The following is a 17,019-nucleotide window of genomic DNA, read 5'->3' on the forward strand; positions in this document are numbered from 1 at the left end:
TCGGTGTTTGCGCTGTTTTCGGTGTTTGCGCTGTTTTCGGTGTTTGCGCTGTTTTCGGTGTTTGCGCTGTTTTCGGTGTTTGCGCTGTTTTCGGTGTTTGCGCTGTTTTCGGTGTTTGCGCTGTTTTCGGTGTTTGCGCTGTTTTCGGTGTTTGCGCTGTTTTCGGTGTTTGCGCTGTTTTCGGTGTTTGCGCTGTTTTCGGTGTTTGCGCTGTTTTCGGTGTTTGCGCTGTTTTCGGTGTTTGCGCTGTTTTCGGTGTTTGCGCTGTTTTCGGTGTTTGCGCTGTTTTCGGTGTTTGCGCTGTTTTCGGTGTTTGCGCTGTTTTCGGTGTTTGCGCTGTTTTCGGTGTTTGCGCTGTTTTCGGTGTTTGCGCTGTTTTCGGTGTTTGCGCTGTTTTCGGTGTTTGCGCTGTTTTCGGTGTTTGCGCTGTTTTCGGTGTTTGCGCTGTTTTCGGTGTTTGCGCTGTTTTCGGTGTTTGCGCTGTTTTCGGTGTTTGCGCTGTTTTCGGTGTTTGCGCTGTTTTCGGTGTTTGCGCTGTTTTCGGTGTTTGCGCTGTTTTCGGTGTTTGCGCTGTTTTCGGTGTTTGCGCTGTTTTCGGTGTTTGCGCTGTTTTCGGTGTTTGCGCTGTTTTCGGTGTTTGCGCTGTTTTCGGTGTTTGCGCTGTTTTCGGTGTTTGCGCTGTTTTCGGTGTTTGCGCTGTTTTCGGTGTTTGCGCTGTTTTCGGTGTTTGCGCTGTTTTCGGTGTTTGCGCTGTTTTCGGTGTTTGCGCTGTTTTCGGTGTTTGCGCTGTTTTCGGTGTTTGCGCTGTTTTCGGTGTTTGCGCTGTTTTCGGTGTTTGCGCTGTTTTCGGTGTTTGCGCTGTTTTCGGTGTTTGCGCTGTTTTCGGTGTTTGCGCTGTTTTCGGTGTTTGCGCTGTTTTCGGTGTTTGCGCTGTTTTCGGTGTTTGCGCTGTTTTCGGTGTTTGCGCTGTTTTCGGTGTTTGCGCTGTTTTCGGTGTTTGCGCTGTTTTCGGTGTTTGCGCTGTTTTCGGTGTTTGCGCTGTTTTCGGTGTTTGCGCTGTTTTCGGTGTTTGCGCTGTTTTCGGTGTTTGCGCTGTTTTCGGTGTTTGCGCTGTTTTCGGTGTTTGCGCTGTTTTTCGGTGTTTGCGCTGTTTTCGGTGTTTGCGCTGTTTTCGGTGTTTGCGCTGTTTTCGGTGTTTGCGCTGTTTTCGGTGTTTTGCGCTGTTTTCGGTGTTTGCGCTGTTTTCGGTGTTTGCGCTGTTTTCGGTGTTTGCGCTGTTTTCGGTGTTTGCGCTGTTTTCGGTGTTTTGCGCTGTTTTCGGTGTTTGCGCTGTTTTCGGTGTTTGCGCTGTTTTCGGTGTTTGCGCTGTTTTCGGTGTTTGCGCTGTTTTCGGTGTTTGCGCTGTTTTCGGTGTTTGCGCTGTTTTCGGTGTTTGCGCTGTTTTCGGTGTTTGCGCTGTTTTCGGTGTTTGCGCTGTTTTCGGTGTTTGCGCTGTTTTCGGTGTTTGCGCTGTTTTCGGTGTTTGCGCTGGTTTTCGGTGTTTGCGCTGTTTTCGGTGTTTGCGCTGTTTTCGGTGTTTGCGCTGTTTTCGGTGTTTGCGCTGTTTTCGGTGTTTGCGCTGTTTTCGGTGTTTGCGCTGTTTTCGGTGTTTGCGCTGTTTTCGGTGTTTGCGCTGTTTTCGGTGTTTGCGCTGTTTTCGGTGTTTGCGCTGTTTTCGGTGTTTGCGCTGTTTTCGGTGTTTGCGCTGTTTTCGGTGTTTGCGCTGTTTTCGGTGTTTGCGCTGTTTTCGGTGTTTGCGCTGTTTTCGGTGTTTGCGCTGTTTTCGGTGTTTGCGCTGTTTTCGGTGTTTGCGCTGTTTTCGGTGTTTGCGCTGTTTTCGGTGTTTGCGCTGTTTTCGGTGTTTGCGCTGTTTTCGGTGTTTGCGCTGTTTCGGTGTTTGCGCTGTTTTCGGTGTTTGCGCTGTTTTCGGTGTTTGCGCTGTTTTCGGTGTTTGCGCTGTTTTCGGTGTTTGCGCTGTTTTCGGTGTTTGCGCTGTTTTCGGTGTTTGCGCTGTTTTCGGTGTTTGCGCTGTTTTCGGTGTTTGCGCTGTTTTCGGTGTTTGCGCTGTTTTCGGTGTTTGCGCTGTTTTCGGTGTTTGCGCTGTTTTCGGTGTTTGCGCTGTTTTCGGTGTTTGCGCTGTTTTCGGTGTTTGCGCTGTTTTCGGTGTTTGCGCTGTTTTCGGTGTTTGCGCTGTTTTCGGTGTTTGCGCTGTTTTCGGTGTTTGCGCTGTTTGCGGTGTTTGCGCTGTTTGCGGTGTTTGCGGTGTTTGCGGTGTTTGCGGTGTTTGCGGTGTTTGCGCTGTTTGCGGTGTTTGCGCTGTTTGCGCTGTTTGCGGTGTTTTTGCGGTGTTTGCGGTGTTTGCGGGTGTTTGCGGTGTTTGCGGTGTTTGCGGTGTTTGCGCTGTTTGCGCTGTTTGCGCTGTTTGCGCTGTTTGCGCTGTTTGCGCTGTTTGCGCTGTTTGCGCTGTTTGCGCTGTTTGCGCTGTTTGCGCTGTTTGCGCTGTTTGCGCTGTTTGCGCTGTTTGCGCTGTTTGCGCTGTTTGCGCTGTTTGCGCTGTTTGCGCTGTTTGCGCTGTTTGCGCTGTTTGCGCTGTTTGCGCTGTTTGCGCTGTTTGCGCTGTTTGCGCTGTTTGCGCTGTTTGCGCTGTTTGCGCTGTTTGCGCTGTTTGCGCTGTTTGCGCTGTTTGCGCTGTTTGCGCTGTTTGCGCTGTTTGCGCTGTTTGCGCTGTTTGCGCTGTTTGCGCTGTTTGCGCTGTTTGCGCTGTTTGCGCTGTTTGCGCTGTTTGCGCTGTTTGCGCTGTTTGCGCTGTTTGCGCTGTTTGCGCTGTTTGCGCTGTTTGCGCTGTTTGCGCTGTTTGCGCTGTTTGCGCTGTTTGCGCTGTTTGCGCTGTTTGCGCTGTTTGCGCTGTTTGCGCTGTTTGCGCTGTTTGCGCTGTTTGCGCTGTTTGCGCTGTTTGCGCTGTTTGCGGTGTTTGCGGTGTTTGCGCTGTTTGCGCTGTTTGCGCTGTTTGCGCTGTTTGCGCTGTTTGCGCTGTTTGCGGTGTTTGCGCTGTTTGCGGTGTTTGCGCTGTTTGCGGTGTTTGCGCTGTTTGCGCTGTTTGCGGTGTTTGCGCTGTTTGCGGTGTTTGCGCTGTTTGCGCTGTTTGCGGCTGTTTGCGGTGTTTGCGCTGTTTGCGGTGTTTGCGCTGTTTGCGGTGTTTGCGCTGTTTGCGGTGTTTGCGCTGTTTGCGGTGTTTGCGCTGTTTGCGGTGTTTGCGCTGTTTGCGGTGTTTGCGCTGTTTGCGGTGTTTGCGCTGTTTGCGGTGTTTGCGCTGTTTGCGGTGTTTGCGGCTGTTTGCGGGTGTTTGCGCTGTTTGCGGTGTTTGCGCTGTTTGCGGTGTTTGCGCTGTTTGCGGTGTTTGCGCTGTTTGCGGTGTTTGCGCTGTTTGCGGTGTTTGCGCTGTTTGCGGTGTTTGCGCTGTTTGCGGTGTTTGCGCTGTTTGCGGTGTTTGCGCTGTTTGCGGTGTTTGCGCTGTTTGCGGTGTTTGCGCTGTTTGCGGTGTTTGCGCTGTTTGCGGTGTTTGCGCTGTTTGCGGTGTTTGCGCTGTTTGCGGTGTTTGCGCTGTTTGCGGTGTTTGCGCTGTTTGCGGTGTTTGCGCTGTTTGCGGTGTTTGCGCTGTTTGCGGTGTTTGCGCTGTTTGCGGTGTTTGCGCTGTTTGCGGTGTTTGCGCTGTTTGCGGTGTTTGCGCTGTTTGCGGTGTTTGCGCTGTTTGCGGTGTTTGCGCTGTTTGCGGTGTTTGCGCTGTTTGCGGTGTTTTGCGCTGTTTGCGGTGTTTGCGCTGTTTGCGGTGTTTGCGCTGTTTGCGGTGTTTGCGCTGTTTGCGGTGTTTGCGCTGTTTGCGGTGTTTGCGCTGTTTGCGGTGTTTGCGCTGTTTGCGGTGTTTGCGCTGTTTGCGGTGTTTGCGCTGTTTGCGGTGTTTGCGCTGTTTGCGGTGTTTGCGCTGTTTGCGGTGTTTGCGCTGTTTGCGGTGTTTGCGCTGTTTGCGGTGTTTGCGCTGTTTGCGGTGTTTGCGCTGTTTGCGGTGTTTGCGCTGTTTGCGGTGTTTGCGCTGTTTGCGGTGTTTGCGCTGTTTGCGGTGTTTGCGCTGTTTGCGGTGTTTGCGCTGTTTGCGGTGTTTGCGCTGTTTGCGGTGTTTGCGCTGTTTGCGGTGTTTGCGCTGTTTGCGGTGTTTGCGCTGTTTGCGGTGTTTGCGCTGTTTGCGGTGTTTGCGCTGTTTGCGGTGTTTGCGCTGTTTGCGGTGTTTGCGCTGTTTGCGGTGTTTGCGCTGTTTGCGGTGTTTGCGCTGTTTGCGGTGTTTGCGCTGTTTGCGGTGTTTGCGCTGTTTGCGGTGTTTGCGCTGTTTGCGGTGTTTGCGCTGTTTGCGGTGTTTGCGCTGTTTGCGGTGTTTGCGCTGTTTGCGGTGTTTGCGCTGTTTGCGGTGTTTGCGCTGTTTGCGGTGTTTGCGCTGTTTGCGGTGTTTGCGCTGTTTGCGGTGTTTGCGCTGTTTGCGGTGTTTGCGCTGTTTGCGGTGTTTGCGCTGTTTGCGGTGTTTGCGCTGTTTGCGGTGTTTGCGCTGTTTGCGGTGTTTGCGCTGTTTGCGGTGTTTGCGCTGTTTGCGGTGTTTGCGCTGTTTGCGGTGTTTGCGCTGTTTGCGGTGTTTGCGCTGTTTGCGGTGTTTGCGCTGTTTGCGGTGTTTGCGCTGTTTGCGGTGTTTGCGCTGTTTGCGGTGTTTGCGCTGTTTGCGGTGTTTGCGCTGTTTGCGCTGTTTGCGCTGTTTGCGCTGTTTGCGCTGTTTGCGCTGTTTGCGCTGTTTGCGCTGTTTGCGCTGTTTGCGCTGTTTGCGCTGTTTGCGCTGTTTGCGCTGTTTGCGCTGTTTGCGCTGTTTGCGCTGTTTGCGCTGTTTGCGCTGTTTGCGCTGTTTGCGCTGTTTGCGCTGTTTGCGCTGTTTGCGCTGTTTGCGCTGTTTGCGCTGTTTGCGCTGTTTGCGCTGTTTGCGCTGTTTGCGCTGTTTGCGCTGTTTGCGCTGTTTGCGCTGTTTGCGCTGTTTGCGCTGTTTGCGCTGTTTGCGCTGTTTGCGCTGTTTGCGCTGTTTGCGCTGTTTGCGCTGTTTGCGCTGTTTGCGCTGTTTGCGCTGTTTGCGCTGTTTGCGCTGTTTGCGCTGTTTGCGCTGTTTGCGCTGTTTGCGCTGTTTGCGCTGTTTGCGCTGTTTGCGCTGTTTGCGCTGTTTGCGCTGTTTGCGCTGTTTGCGCTGTTTGCGCTGTTTGCGCTGTTTGCGCTGTTTGCGCTGTTTGCGCTGTTTGCGCTGTTTGCGCTGTTTGCGCTGTTTGCGCTGTTTGCGCTGTTTGCGCTGTTTGCGCTGTTTGCGCTGTCTGCGCTGTTTGCGCTGTCTGCGCTGTTTGCGCTGTCTGCGCTGTTTGCGCTGTCTGCGCTGTTTGCGGTGTCTGCGCTGTCTGCGGCGTCTGCGCTGTCTGCGGCGTCTGCGCTGTCTGCGCTGTTTGCGGTGTTTGCGCTGCTTATAAAGGCAATCTAGCAATCAGAGTATAAAAAATTAAATAAACACCAGCCTGCAACCGTTCAGGTTGATAGCCTCAACCCAAAATCAAAAGTAAAGTAGGTACCAGTCTAGCCTCAAAAAAAATATAAAAAGAAAGAAGACTCAAGCTAGCAAATGAACAATAAAGCATAATCATTAAAATTAAGACTATAAAAACAAAAAAATTAGAATGATAAGAACTTAAATAAACTGAACCTCTAGCAGTAATTATTAAAGAACAAATTCAAAAACTAAGCAGAATCAAACTAAAAGAAAAATAATCAATACCAAAATAATATCTAATCATATTTAAATCTGCATATGAATAAACACAAATCATAAAAACAAAACTAGACAGAAACATTAAGGAATGAACCAACCATCAACAATTATTAACTAAACAAAGAGGGATCAAAAAAATAGTTATAAATAAATACTTTAACATAAAGATAAACCAAAAGAATTTAAAAAATCATTCCCATGAGAACGAATTATTGAAACTAAAATAGAAAGACCTAAAGCACCTTCACAAACAGAAATAACCAAAAAAATAACAGGAAAAAAATAATCATAATCAAACTCAATAAGAAAAACAATAATCAACATAAATAAAGAAAGAACAATATATTCTAATCTCAAAAGAACCATTAATAAATGCTTACATTTAGAAGAAAAAACATAAACACCAGCAAAATAAATCAATAAAGAAGTAAAGACAGAGAATATAAACATTAGTTTTAATAGTTTAAAAAAAACGCCGGTCTTGTAAACCGGAAATAAGTCTAGCCCCCGCTTTTAAAACTTCAGAGGTGGAAAGCTTTCCATTATCGGTCCCCAAAACCGATATTTTAAATAAACTAACCCCTGAAATGATCAAAATAATAATTATATCACTATCAAACGTAATAAATATTAATTTTATTAAATTAAGACACCCAATATCAATAATGCTTTTCATTATCCTACAAACTTTTCTAGTTGGACTAATAACAGGAACAATAACGGAAAGATATTGGTTATCATATATTTTATTTTTAACATTTCTTGGTGGTATATTAGTCCTATTTATTTATATTACGAGAATTGCATCAAACGAAATATTTCAACCTAAATCAATTACAATAATTATTACCTTAACAATATGAATATTTGTCATATCAACATTAATTATTTTAGATATAACAATATTTATAGACTTTTTCAAAAATACTGAGACTATAAATATTGATAATTCAATCAATTATCAAGAAATAACAATATCTTTAGAAAACCTATATAATAGACCAACATTCATTATTACAATAATAATAATAATTTATTTATTTTTAGCACTATTAGCAGTTGTTAAAATCACCAACATTAACCAGGGACCTATTCGTAAAATAAGATAATTTACTAATGAATAAACCCTTACGATTGAGACATCCTTTAATTAAAATCATTAATAACTCTTTAGTTGATTTACCCACACCAACAAATATTTCATTTTGATGGAATTTTGGGTCCCTACTAGGGTTATGTTAGGTAATTCAAATTGTAACTGGGCTATTTTTAGCTATACAATATACATCAAATATTGAAATAGCATTTAGTAGTGTAGTTCACATCTGTCGAGACGTAAATAATGGCTGAATTATTCGACCTTACATGCAAATGGAGCTTCTATATTTTTTATTTGTATTTATTTACATGTCGGACGAGGAATTTACTACGAATCTTATATATACATACACACCTGAATAATTGGTACAGTAATCCTATTCTTAGTTATAGCAACTGCATTTATAGGATACGTTTTACCTTGAGGTCAAATATCATTCTGAGGTGCGACAGTAATTACTAATTTATTATCAGCAATCCCATATTTAGGGACAGATTTAGTTCAATGAGTATGAGGAGGGTTTTCTGTTGATAATGCAACATTAAATCGATTCTTTACATTTCATTTTGTACTACCATTTATTATTGCTGCAATAGCAGCAATTCATTTATTTTTCCTCCACCAAACAGGGTCTAATAACCCCCTAGGGCTAAATGGAGATATTGAAAAAATCCCACTTCACCCATACTTTACTTTCAAGGACTCTGTTGCATTTGTATTAATAACATCATTATTAATTATACTGTGCTTGATTAATCCTTACCTCCTAGGAGATCCAGATAATTTTGTACCTGCCAACCCATTAGTAACCCCCGTCCATATTCAACCAGAATGATACTTCTTACTTGCATACGCAATTCTACGGTCAATCCCTAATAAGCTCGGAGGTGTTATTGCATTATTCTTATCAATCAGAATCTTAATAATTTTACCATTTTATAATAAAACACCATTCCGAGGTATTCAATTCTGTCCTATCAACCAGATTTTATTCTGAATTATAGTAGTTGTTGTATGCTTATTAACATGAATTGGAAAACGGCCTGTTGAAGAACCTTACATTATAACAGGACAAATCTTAACAATTATTTACTTTACATACTTCTTAATTAATGTGCATGTTGCAAACGCATGAGATAAACTAATTAAGGAATAATAAGTTAATTAGCTTAGGAAAAGCATATGTTTTGAAAACATAAAACTAGAAGTTTAACTCTTCTATTAACTTTTCTTAAAAAATTTCACTAAATAAATGAAATAAATAAAATCTTTAAACCAACAAAGAAAATAAAAAAATTTAAAGATAATGGCAAAAAACTTTTTCAAGCTAAGTACATTAACTTATCATAACGAAAACGTGGTAATGTGCCACGAACTCAAATAAAACCAAAGGACATAACAGCAAGCTTAATAAAAAATATAAAAGAATAAAAATCACCGCCTAAAAAAATTAAAGCTAATAACATTCTTATAAAAACAATTCTAGTATACTCAGCTAAAAAAATTAAAGTAAAACTGCCTGCACCATATTCAATATTAAACCCTGAAACTAACTCATTCACCCTCGGCAAAGTCAAAGGGAGTACGGTTAGCTTCAGCTAAACAAGAAGCAAAACAAGCTAAAGCTAAAGGAAAAGAAATAATAATAAATCAACAATAAAGCTGACAATTTATAAAATCAAACATGTTAAAACTACCAATTAAAATAATTAAAGGTAATAAAATTATAGCCAAACTAACTTCATATGAAATTGTTTGAGCAACAGAACGAAGAGAACCTAATAAAGAATAATTTGAATTAGAAGACCAACCAGCAATTATAACAGTATAAACACCTAATCTAGTACAGCATAAAAAAAACAAAAATCCATAAGAAAAAGAACATATATAAGTTAAGTAGGGAAAAATCACTCAAACAGCCAAGGAAATTATTAAATTAAAAACAGGAGAAAAGTAATAAAGTAAATAATTAGATATAATAGGAATTGGCTGCTCCTTACAAATTAACTTGATAGCATCACTAAAGGGTTGGGGAATCCCGACAAAACCTACTTTATTTGGACCCTTTCGAATTTGAATATAACCTAAAACCTTACGCTCTAATAAAGTTAAAAAAGCAACACTAATTAAAACACAAATAACTAATAAAAGAAAATTCAAAATAAACATAAATAAATCATAAAGTATCAATACTATTTGTAGAAAAAATCTACATAAATGAATTCTAAATTCAACACATTAATCTGTCAAAATAGTAATTTAATTAGTATTAATCAATAAAATAAAAAATATTTCACCCATATGGTCCTTTCGTACTAATATGAATTAATAATCTTAGGATAGAAACCGACCTGGCTCACGCCGGTCTGAACTCAGATCATGTAAGAATTTAAAGGTCGAACAGACCTAATTACTGGGCTACTGCACCCAAAATTTTTCTTAATCCAACATCGAGGTCGCAATCTGCTTTGTCGATATGAGCTCTCAAAAACAATTACGCTGTTATCCCTAAGGTAACTTAATCTTATGATCATAAATTATGGATCAAAACAACAAACATAAATAAATGATATAATAATGAAGAGTTTATTTATTCATGTCACCCCAACAAAACATCACTAAATATAGAAAGACAAACAAAAAACTATATAAAAATAAAATGTCAAGCTCTATAGGGTCTTCTCGTCCTAAAGAAAAATTTAAGCCTTTTGACTCAAAAGTTAAATTCAAAAATTTATTAAGAGACAGTTGATTTCTCGTCAAGCCATTCATTCCAGCCACTAATTAAGAGACTAATGATTATGCTACCTTTGCACGGTCAAAATACCGCGGCTCTTTAAAAATCTGCTCAGTGAGCAGGGCAGACCTCAAAGTATTTTCAAGAGGACATGTTTTTGATAAACAGGCGGAAATCAATTTTGCCTAGTTCCTTATAATAAATTAACAAGGTAAAAATTATATATAGAAATAAATAGACTAATTCTATCATTATTACAAAAATTTCAAAATTAAATTTATAATCTTAATAAAAAACCTAAAATAATTATAAAATCAAAAATAAAAATAATGAACTAAAACGTGATCTTAGAGATAGCTGGTTTAAAGCTTCCTATTATATTTTATAAAACAAATTATAGGTTATTAACTTCAAAGCTTATCCCTTAAAGAATGAATAAGTTAATATTTATACCTAAAAATTAAATAAAAACAATTAACTTCAAAAAATTAAATTTTTTCTTAAGAAACTAGATATCTTGGGAAACGATTAACATCTCATTTCTATAAATAATTTAATAATAATTATGATACATTAACTATAAATTATTTATAAATCAATCCAAATCGAGACAAGTAAAGTAAATACTAAAATTTTGATAAACCCTGATACAAAAGGTACAATAAATAAAATCTACTTTTAAAAAATTTAAAATAATATTTCATAAAACAATTACATTACCAATAAACTATAATCTAAAAAATCAATTCTACAAAATATACTAAGACAAATTTCGACAAAATTATTTTTATTAAATAATTAAATAAACAAAAAATAAATATAATAAAATAAATAATCAAGATATCCTGATATGCACAGAAAAATTTTCAGTGTAAATGAAACACTTTACTAATAAGTTATATCTTGAAACTCTTCCTAGATACACTTTCCAGTACATCTACTATGTTACGACTTATCTCATCTAAATTGAAGCTAAATTAAAATAATAAAATAGAATAATCAATAATGAGAGCGACGGGCGATGTGTACACACCTCAGAGCCAATATCAGTTAAATTAAATAAATTAAATTACTATCAAATCCACCTTCATTAATAGTATTTCACCATCAAATCCGTTATAAACAAAAATCTATTGTAACCCACCTCCTCTTAATTATAAGCTGCACCTTGACCTGAAATATTTTATAATTATAAATCTTGAGAATTATAACTCTAAAAAGATTCTCTGATAACGGAGATATACAAACAAATAAATTAAATAAATTAAGTAGAGTAAATCGTGTATTATCAATCACGGGGTAGGTTCCTCTGAATGGAATGAGACACCGCCAAATTCTTTGGGTTTAAAGACCTTAACTAATAGCGCTGTCTGCGCTTTGGGCACATATCGTCATGGTGTGAGGCTGAGCCCCTTTGTGGCGATTGTGGACGTCCTCTTCGTGAGGAACATACATGCACCCCACCACCTCGGTGTGTTAATTGTCCTGGCATCCACTTGCCTAGATCCTTAGACTGCCCCACGTATCAGAAGGAGAAGATGATTCAAGAACTCGAAACTTTTGGTCGTCTCTCTTATTCTGAGGCCAGGAAGAAGTATGACCGCCTCCATCACATGACGTTGACCACTTCGTTTGCCTCAGTCGTGTCCACTCCTTCCACGGTATCGTCACCCCCTATCCTGTCCCCCTTCCACCTCCTCCCCCCATCCGGGGTCTCTGCCTCTGCCTCCCAAATCCCTCCCTTCCAAATCCTCCTCCCCCGCGGCCCCCGCCCCCTCTGCCCCAGGGGCCATCCTTCCTCCTCCTCCCCCCCCCCCCCCGCCACCTGAGAAGCGATCCTCTTCTCAGGCGTCCATCGGGGAAACGTTCCGGACCCCAGCTTCCGAGGTCCGGCGTTCCAAAACGGACCCAGCGTGTGAGGACCTTCTTCGGGTCCAGCCCTCCATCCCTGTGCCTCCTCGGGCTTCCAAGAAGGCCTCCAAGTAGGCCTCCAAGTAGTAGTCTCCATCCCCTCTCCACCCCGGCGCGTTTCGTCTGACGCTCCATTCGTGAGTTGCTGCTCCCGGCCGTCCTCAGTTTTGCCGGGACACTCTGCTGCCAGGCGCTCAGCTGGCCTCTCGTCGGCAAATGATGCTGCCCCTCCTACACAATCCGGGACAGCGGCCGCAGCTGGCGACGACTCGATGGACCAGGACCCGCCTCCCGCCGGTTGTAGCGTTGTTCCCTCGAAACATGGCCCTCCGCGGCCGTCGAGGTGACCAGCTATTCCCCCGTCTCGTTCCCCCTCTTCTTTGACTAGCAATGGCCTTGATACATTGCAACATAAGAGGTATTCGATCTAATCGGGAGGAATTACAACTGCTCCTCCGCCTGCACTGTCCAGTCGTCCTTGGTCTCCAGGAAACCAAGTTGCGCTTAACTGACTGTATTGCCTTTACCCACTATACCTTGGAGCGGTATGACCTCACCCCTGTGGACGGTATCCCAGCTCATGGTGGGGTCATGCTGCTCGTTCGGGACGATGTCTATTACCATCCCATCCCATTGACCACCCCACTCCAAGCAATAGCTGTCCGTATTACTCTTTATGCTTTTACTTTTTCAGTTTGTACCATCTACACTCCATCGTCATCCGCAGTTAGTCGGGCTGACATGATGCACCTGATTGTTCAGCTTCCTCCGCCGTTTTTATTGTTTGGCGACTTCAATGCCCATCATCCCCTTTGGGGCTCTCCTGCATCCTGTCAGAGAGGCTCCCTCTTGGCGGATGTCTTCAACCATCTCAATCTTGTCTGCCTCAATACTGGCGCCCCGACTTTCCTCTCGGACTCCACTCATACCTACTCCCACTTGGACCTCCCGATCTGTTCTACCACTCTTGCCCGTCGGTTCGAGTGGTATATCCTTTCTGACACCTATTCGAGCGACCACTTCCCCTGTGTCGTTCGTCTCATGCACCACACCCCGTCCCCACGTCCTTCGAGCTGGAACATACCGATAGCTAACTGGGGACTTTAGTCCTCCCTGGCGACCTTTCCGGACCACCATTTTCTCAGTTGTGACAGTCCGGTCGAATACCTCACGGCTGTTATCATCAATGCTGCCGAACATTCCATTCCTCGTACTACCTCTTCTTCACGTCGCGTTTCCGTCCCCTGGTGGAATGAGGCTTGTAGAGACGCTATCCGTGCTCGACGACGTGCTTTACGCACCTTTCCCCGCCATCCTACGTTGGCGAATTGTATTGGATACAAACGACTCCGAGCGCATTGCCGTAGAGTCATCAAAGACAGCAAAAAAGCTTGTTGGGCCTCTTTCACCAGCTCCTTTAACAGTTTTACTCCCTCTTCTGTCGTTTGGGGTAGCCTGCGCCGGCTGTCTGGCATTAAGGCCCACTCCTCGGTACCTGGCCTGACTTCAGGTAATGAGGTCCTTGTTGATCCTGTGGCTGTCTCCAACGCCTTCGGCCGCTTTTTCGCGGAGGTTTCAAGCTCCGCCCGTTTCCACCCTGCCTTCCTTCCCAGGAAAGAGGCAGAAGAGGCTCGGCGACCTTCCTTCCACTCGCTGAATCTGGAAACTTATAATGCCCCCTTTACTATGCGGGAACTCGAACGTGCGCTTGCAGTGTCCCGGTCCTCTGCTCCGGGGCCAGATGCCATTCACGTTCAGATGCTTGCACACCTTTCTCCAGCGGGCAAAAGCTTCCTTCTTCGTACCTACAATTGAGTCTGGACCGAAGGTCAGGTCCCCATGCATTGGCGTGACGTCGTCGTTGTTCCTATACCCAAACCCGGGAAGGATAGACACCTTCCTTCTAGTTACCACCCCATTTCTCTTACAAGCTGTGTCTGTAAGGTGATGGAGCACATGGTTAATGCTCGGTTAATCTGGATTCTTGAATCTCGACGACTACTTACCAATGTCCAATGCGGCTTTCGTCGCCGCCGCTCCGCTGTTGACCACCTTGTGACCTTGTCGACATTCATCATGAACAACTTTTTGCGAAGGCGCCAAACGGTAGCAGTGTTCTTCGATTTGGAGAAGGCTTATGATACCTGTTGGAGAGGAGGTATCCTCCGCACTATGCACAGGTGGGGCCTACGCGGTCGCCTGCCCCTTTTTATTGATTCCTTTTTAACGGATCGAAAGTTTAGGGTATGTGTGGGTTCTGTATTGTCAGACGTCTTCCTCCAGGAGAACAGAGTGCCTCAGGGCTCCGTCTTGAGTGTAGCCCTTTTGGCCATCGCGATCAATCCAATTATGGATTGCATTCCACCTAATGTCTCAGGCTCTCTCTTTGTCGATGACTTCGCGATCTACTGCAGTGCCCAGAGAACATGCTTCCTGGAGCGCTGCCTTCAGCGCTGCCTTCAGCGTTGTCTAGACAGTCTATACTCATGGAGCGTGGCAAATGGCTTCCGGTTCTCTGAAGAGAAGACAGTTTGTATCAACTTTTGGCGATATAAAGCGTTCCTTCCGCCATCCTTACATCTCGGTCCCATTGTTCTCCCATTCGTGGAAACAACTAAGTTTCTAGGGCTCATATTGGACAGGAAACTTTGTTGGTCTCCGCATGTCTCTTATTTGGCGGCCCGTTGTACAAGTTCCCTTAATGTCCTCAGAGTTCTTAGTGGTTCATCTTGGGGAGTGGATCGCACTGTCCTGCTTCGCTTGTATCGGTCCATAGTCCGATCGAAGCTGGATTATGGGAGCTTCGTCTACTCGTCTGCTCGGCCATCCCTCTTACGCTGTCTCAACTCCATCCACCATCGGGGGTTACGTCTTGCAACCGGAGCCTTCTACACTAGTCCCGTCGAGAGTCTTTAGGCTGAAGCTGCCGAATTACCATTGACCTACCGGCGCGACATACTGCTGTGTCGGTATGCCTGCCGGCTGTTGTCAATGCCCGACCACCCCTCTTATCAGTCCTTCTTCGCCGATTCTCTCGACCGTCAGTACAGGTTGTATGTGTCTGCCCTGCTGCCCCCCGGAGTCCGCTTCCGTCGCCTGCTTCGACAATTGGATTTTGCCCTCCCTACCACCTTCAGAGAGGGTGAGAGCCCGACACCACCTTGGCTCCAGGCTCCGGTTCATATTTCTCGACCTCAGCTCACTCCCGAACGAGGGTACTCCGGCTGCAGTGTATTGCTCACGGTTTGTCGAACTTCGTGCTCGACTTGCCGGTCACACCTTTATTTACACCGATGGTTCCAAAACTGACGATGGTGTCGGCTGTGCCTTTGTCGTCGGGGCCGCCACCTTTAAATACCGGCTCCTCGACCAATGTTCCAGCTTTACGGCCAAGCTTTTTGCTCTCCATCAGGCCGTTCAGTATGCCCGCCGCCACCGCCTTTCATCGTATGTACTCTGCTCTGACACACTCAGTGCTCTTCAGAGCCTTGGAGCTCCCTATCCGGTCCATCCCTTGGTTCAACGGATCCAGCAGTCCCTCCATTCTTTCGCTGATAATGGTTCTCCTGTCAGCTTTCTGTGGGTTCCCGGACATGTAGGAGTCCCTGGGAATGAGGCTGCAGATGCTGCAGCCAAGGCTGCAGTCCTCCTGCCTCGGCCAGCCTCCCATTGTATCCCGTCATCTGACGTTCGTGGGGTTATTTGTAAGAGGCTTGTGTCGTTGTGGTGGGATGCTTGGTCATCCCTCCAAGGAAACAAGCTCCGGGCAGTAAAACCGCTCCCAACTGCTTGGACAACCTCCTCCCGACCATCTCGGCGAGAAGAGGTCCTTCTGACCAGGTTGCGGATTGGGCATTGCCGGTTTAGCCACCGCTACCTGCTCTCCGGTGACCCAGTCCCACAGTGCCCTTGTGGTCAAGCATTAACAGTGCGCCATGTTTTATTGTTGTCCCCGCTTCAGTCAATCTCGTGTTGTCCTGTCCCTGCCATCTACTTTACCGGATATTTTAGCTGATGACGCTCGAGCAGCTGCTCGTGTTCTGCGTTTTATAACTTTGACTGGCTTGTCCAAAGACATCTAACTTTTTTACTTATTTTATCTGCATCTTTGTCAGGACTTTCTGGTGTCCCCCCCCTCCCCTTGAGCTTTACTAGATTCCATGTGCTCTAACAACTGTGACTGGGCGCTAATGACCTCAGTAGTTGAGCGCCCTTAAACCCCACCAAAAAAAGTCTCAGATGCTCAGGAACTACTTCGAAATTGTTCAGCAACGACAACAGAAAGTGACGGCCAGTCATCGTCATTTCTTGCCAGACTATCTTTCAACTCTCCAACAAGGTGTACTTCTATGTTCTCAGTTTGTATCATTAGCTTTTGTTTCCCTCAGACTAGAGGACTTTAATATTGAAATATCATGTAGTTCTTATGTAACATCCACTTCTGTGTAGAACCTGACCTGCTTTTGGAATTGTTGGCTTTCCGGTACTCTTTGACGAAACTGACTTACCACTTCTTTGGCAGTGCAACAGACCTGAAAAGATGTATTTTTTTGTTTTAGGTACTTCACTTCTGGATGCTCTTTCGATCTTCACTACGCCTCTCGATTGGGAAGAACTGCAATCAGTAAAATTATGTAAAAAGTTTATGGAATGATGTGTACCAACACGAGAGCAGAGTGCCTCTTAATTAAGTTGAAAAATTTGAATCCAGAACAAATTACCCTCATCCTATAGAAGTCGTAGTAGAGAAGGATATCCGTAGCTATTACAAATTTGTGTATCCAGTGAATGCACTTAAGGCGTAAGAGAAGTTGGAGCACATTGAAAAAAGGAACATTCAGAGAGGAAACTTAAGTTACTAAGAAACATGGACTAGTAGATTATGTGGTAAATGAAATCCACTAAAATGGCAAGATCGATTAGTTTGGTATGATGTAACAGATTGAAATACCAGTGAAAAATATTATAAAAATAAAACCCGAAAGACGTAACTAGCTTTTTGCATCTTGTGACAGTACTTTCCTCCAAATGTCAATCTCCTTCCACAAATTAAACCATAAAACTGTTACTTTATTTGTACGCGTTCATACTAGAGATTGTTGAACGATTTTTACTTCGTGAATAAGCTTCTGCGTGTCGAAATCTATCGCAGCGTGATCATGAGTGAAATGAGCCCACGGACTTCGTCGACGAAAGATCACCGTGTGACCGCCCAGTTGCTGATTTTGACCCGGCCAGGCAGATATAGTGTGGTTGGCAGCGGCATTCAGTGGCAAGGGACGCCCCACGAAGGCAGTTTCCACGATGCGGCTGAGGAAAAGTTTTCTAATTTTCTTGCTATAAAAAATGCTGTATGTGAATAAAGCAAAACATCAACTCCTGGAGTTGGTTTCTCTCTAG

At 44.2% G+C, this 17,019-nt stretch overlaps 1 protein-coding gene across 1 annotated transcript in view; it reads right to left on the reverse strand.

Annotated features, from left to right (window-relative positions):
- The window catches only part of LOC124554384 (trichohyalin-like), a 74,233-nt gene that overhangs the window by 13,707 nt on the left and 43,507 nt on the right, over positions 1 to 17,019 (reverse strand). The window contains exons 2-5 of the mRNA XM_047128285.1: positions 3,828 to 5,583; positions 2,439 to 3,187; positions 2,121 to 2,193; positions 804 to 854 (exon numbers count right to left, since the gene is read on the reverse strand). Of these exons, the coding sequence (XP_046984241.1) occupies positions 804 to 854; positions 2,121 to 2,193; positions 2,439 to 3,187; positions 3,828 to 5,583 (2,629 nt within the window). The remainder of the gene's footprint in view (positions 1 to 803; positions 855 to 2,120; positions 2,194 to 2,438; positions 3,188 to 3,827; positions 5,584 to 17,019) is intronic.

The sequence above is a fragment of the Schistocerca americana genome, chromosome 1 (genome assembly GCF_021461395.2).
Source record: "Schistocerca americana isolate TAMUIC-IGC-003095 chromosome 1, iqSchAmer2.1, whole genome shotgun sequence".
NCBI lineage: Eukaryota > Metazoa > Arthropoda > Insecta > Orthoptera > Acrididae > Schistocerca > Schistocerca americana.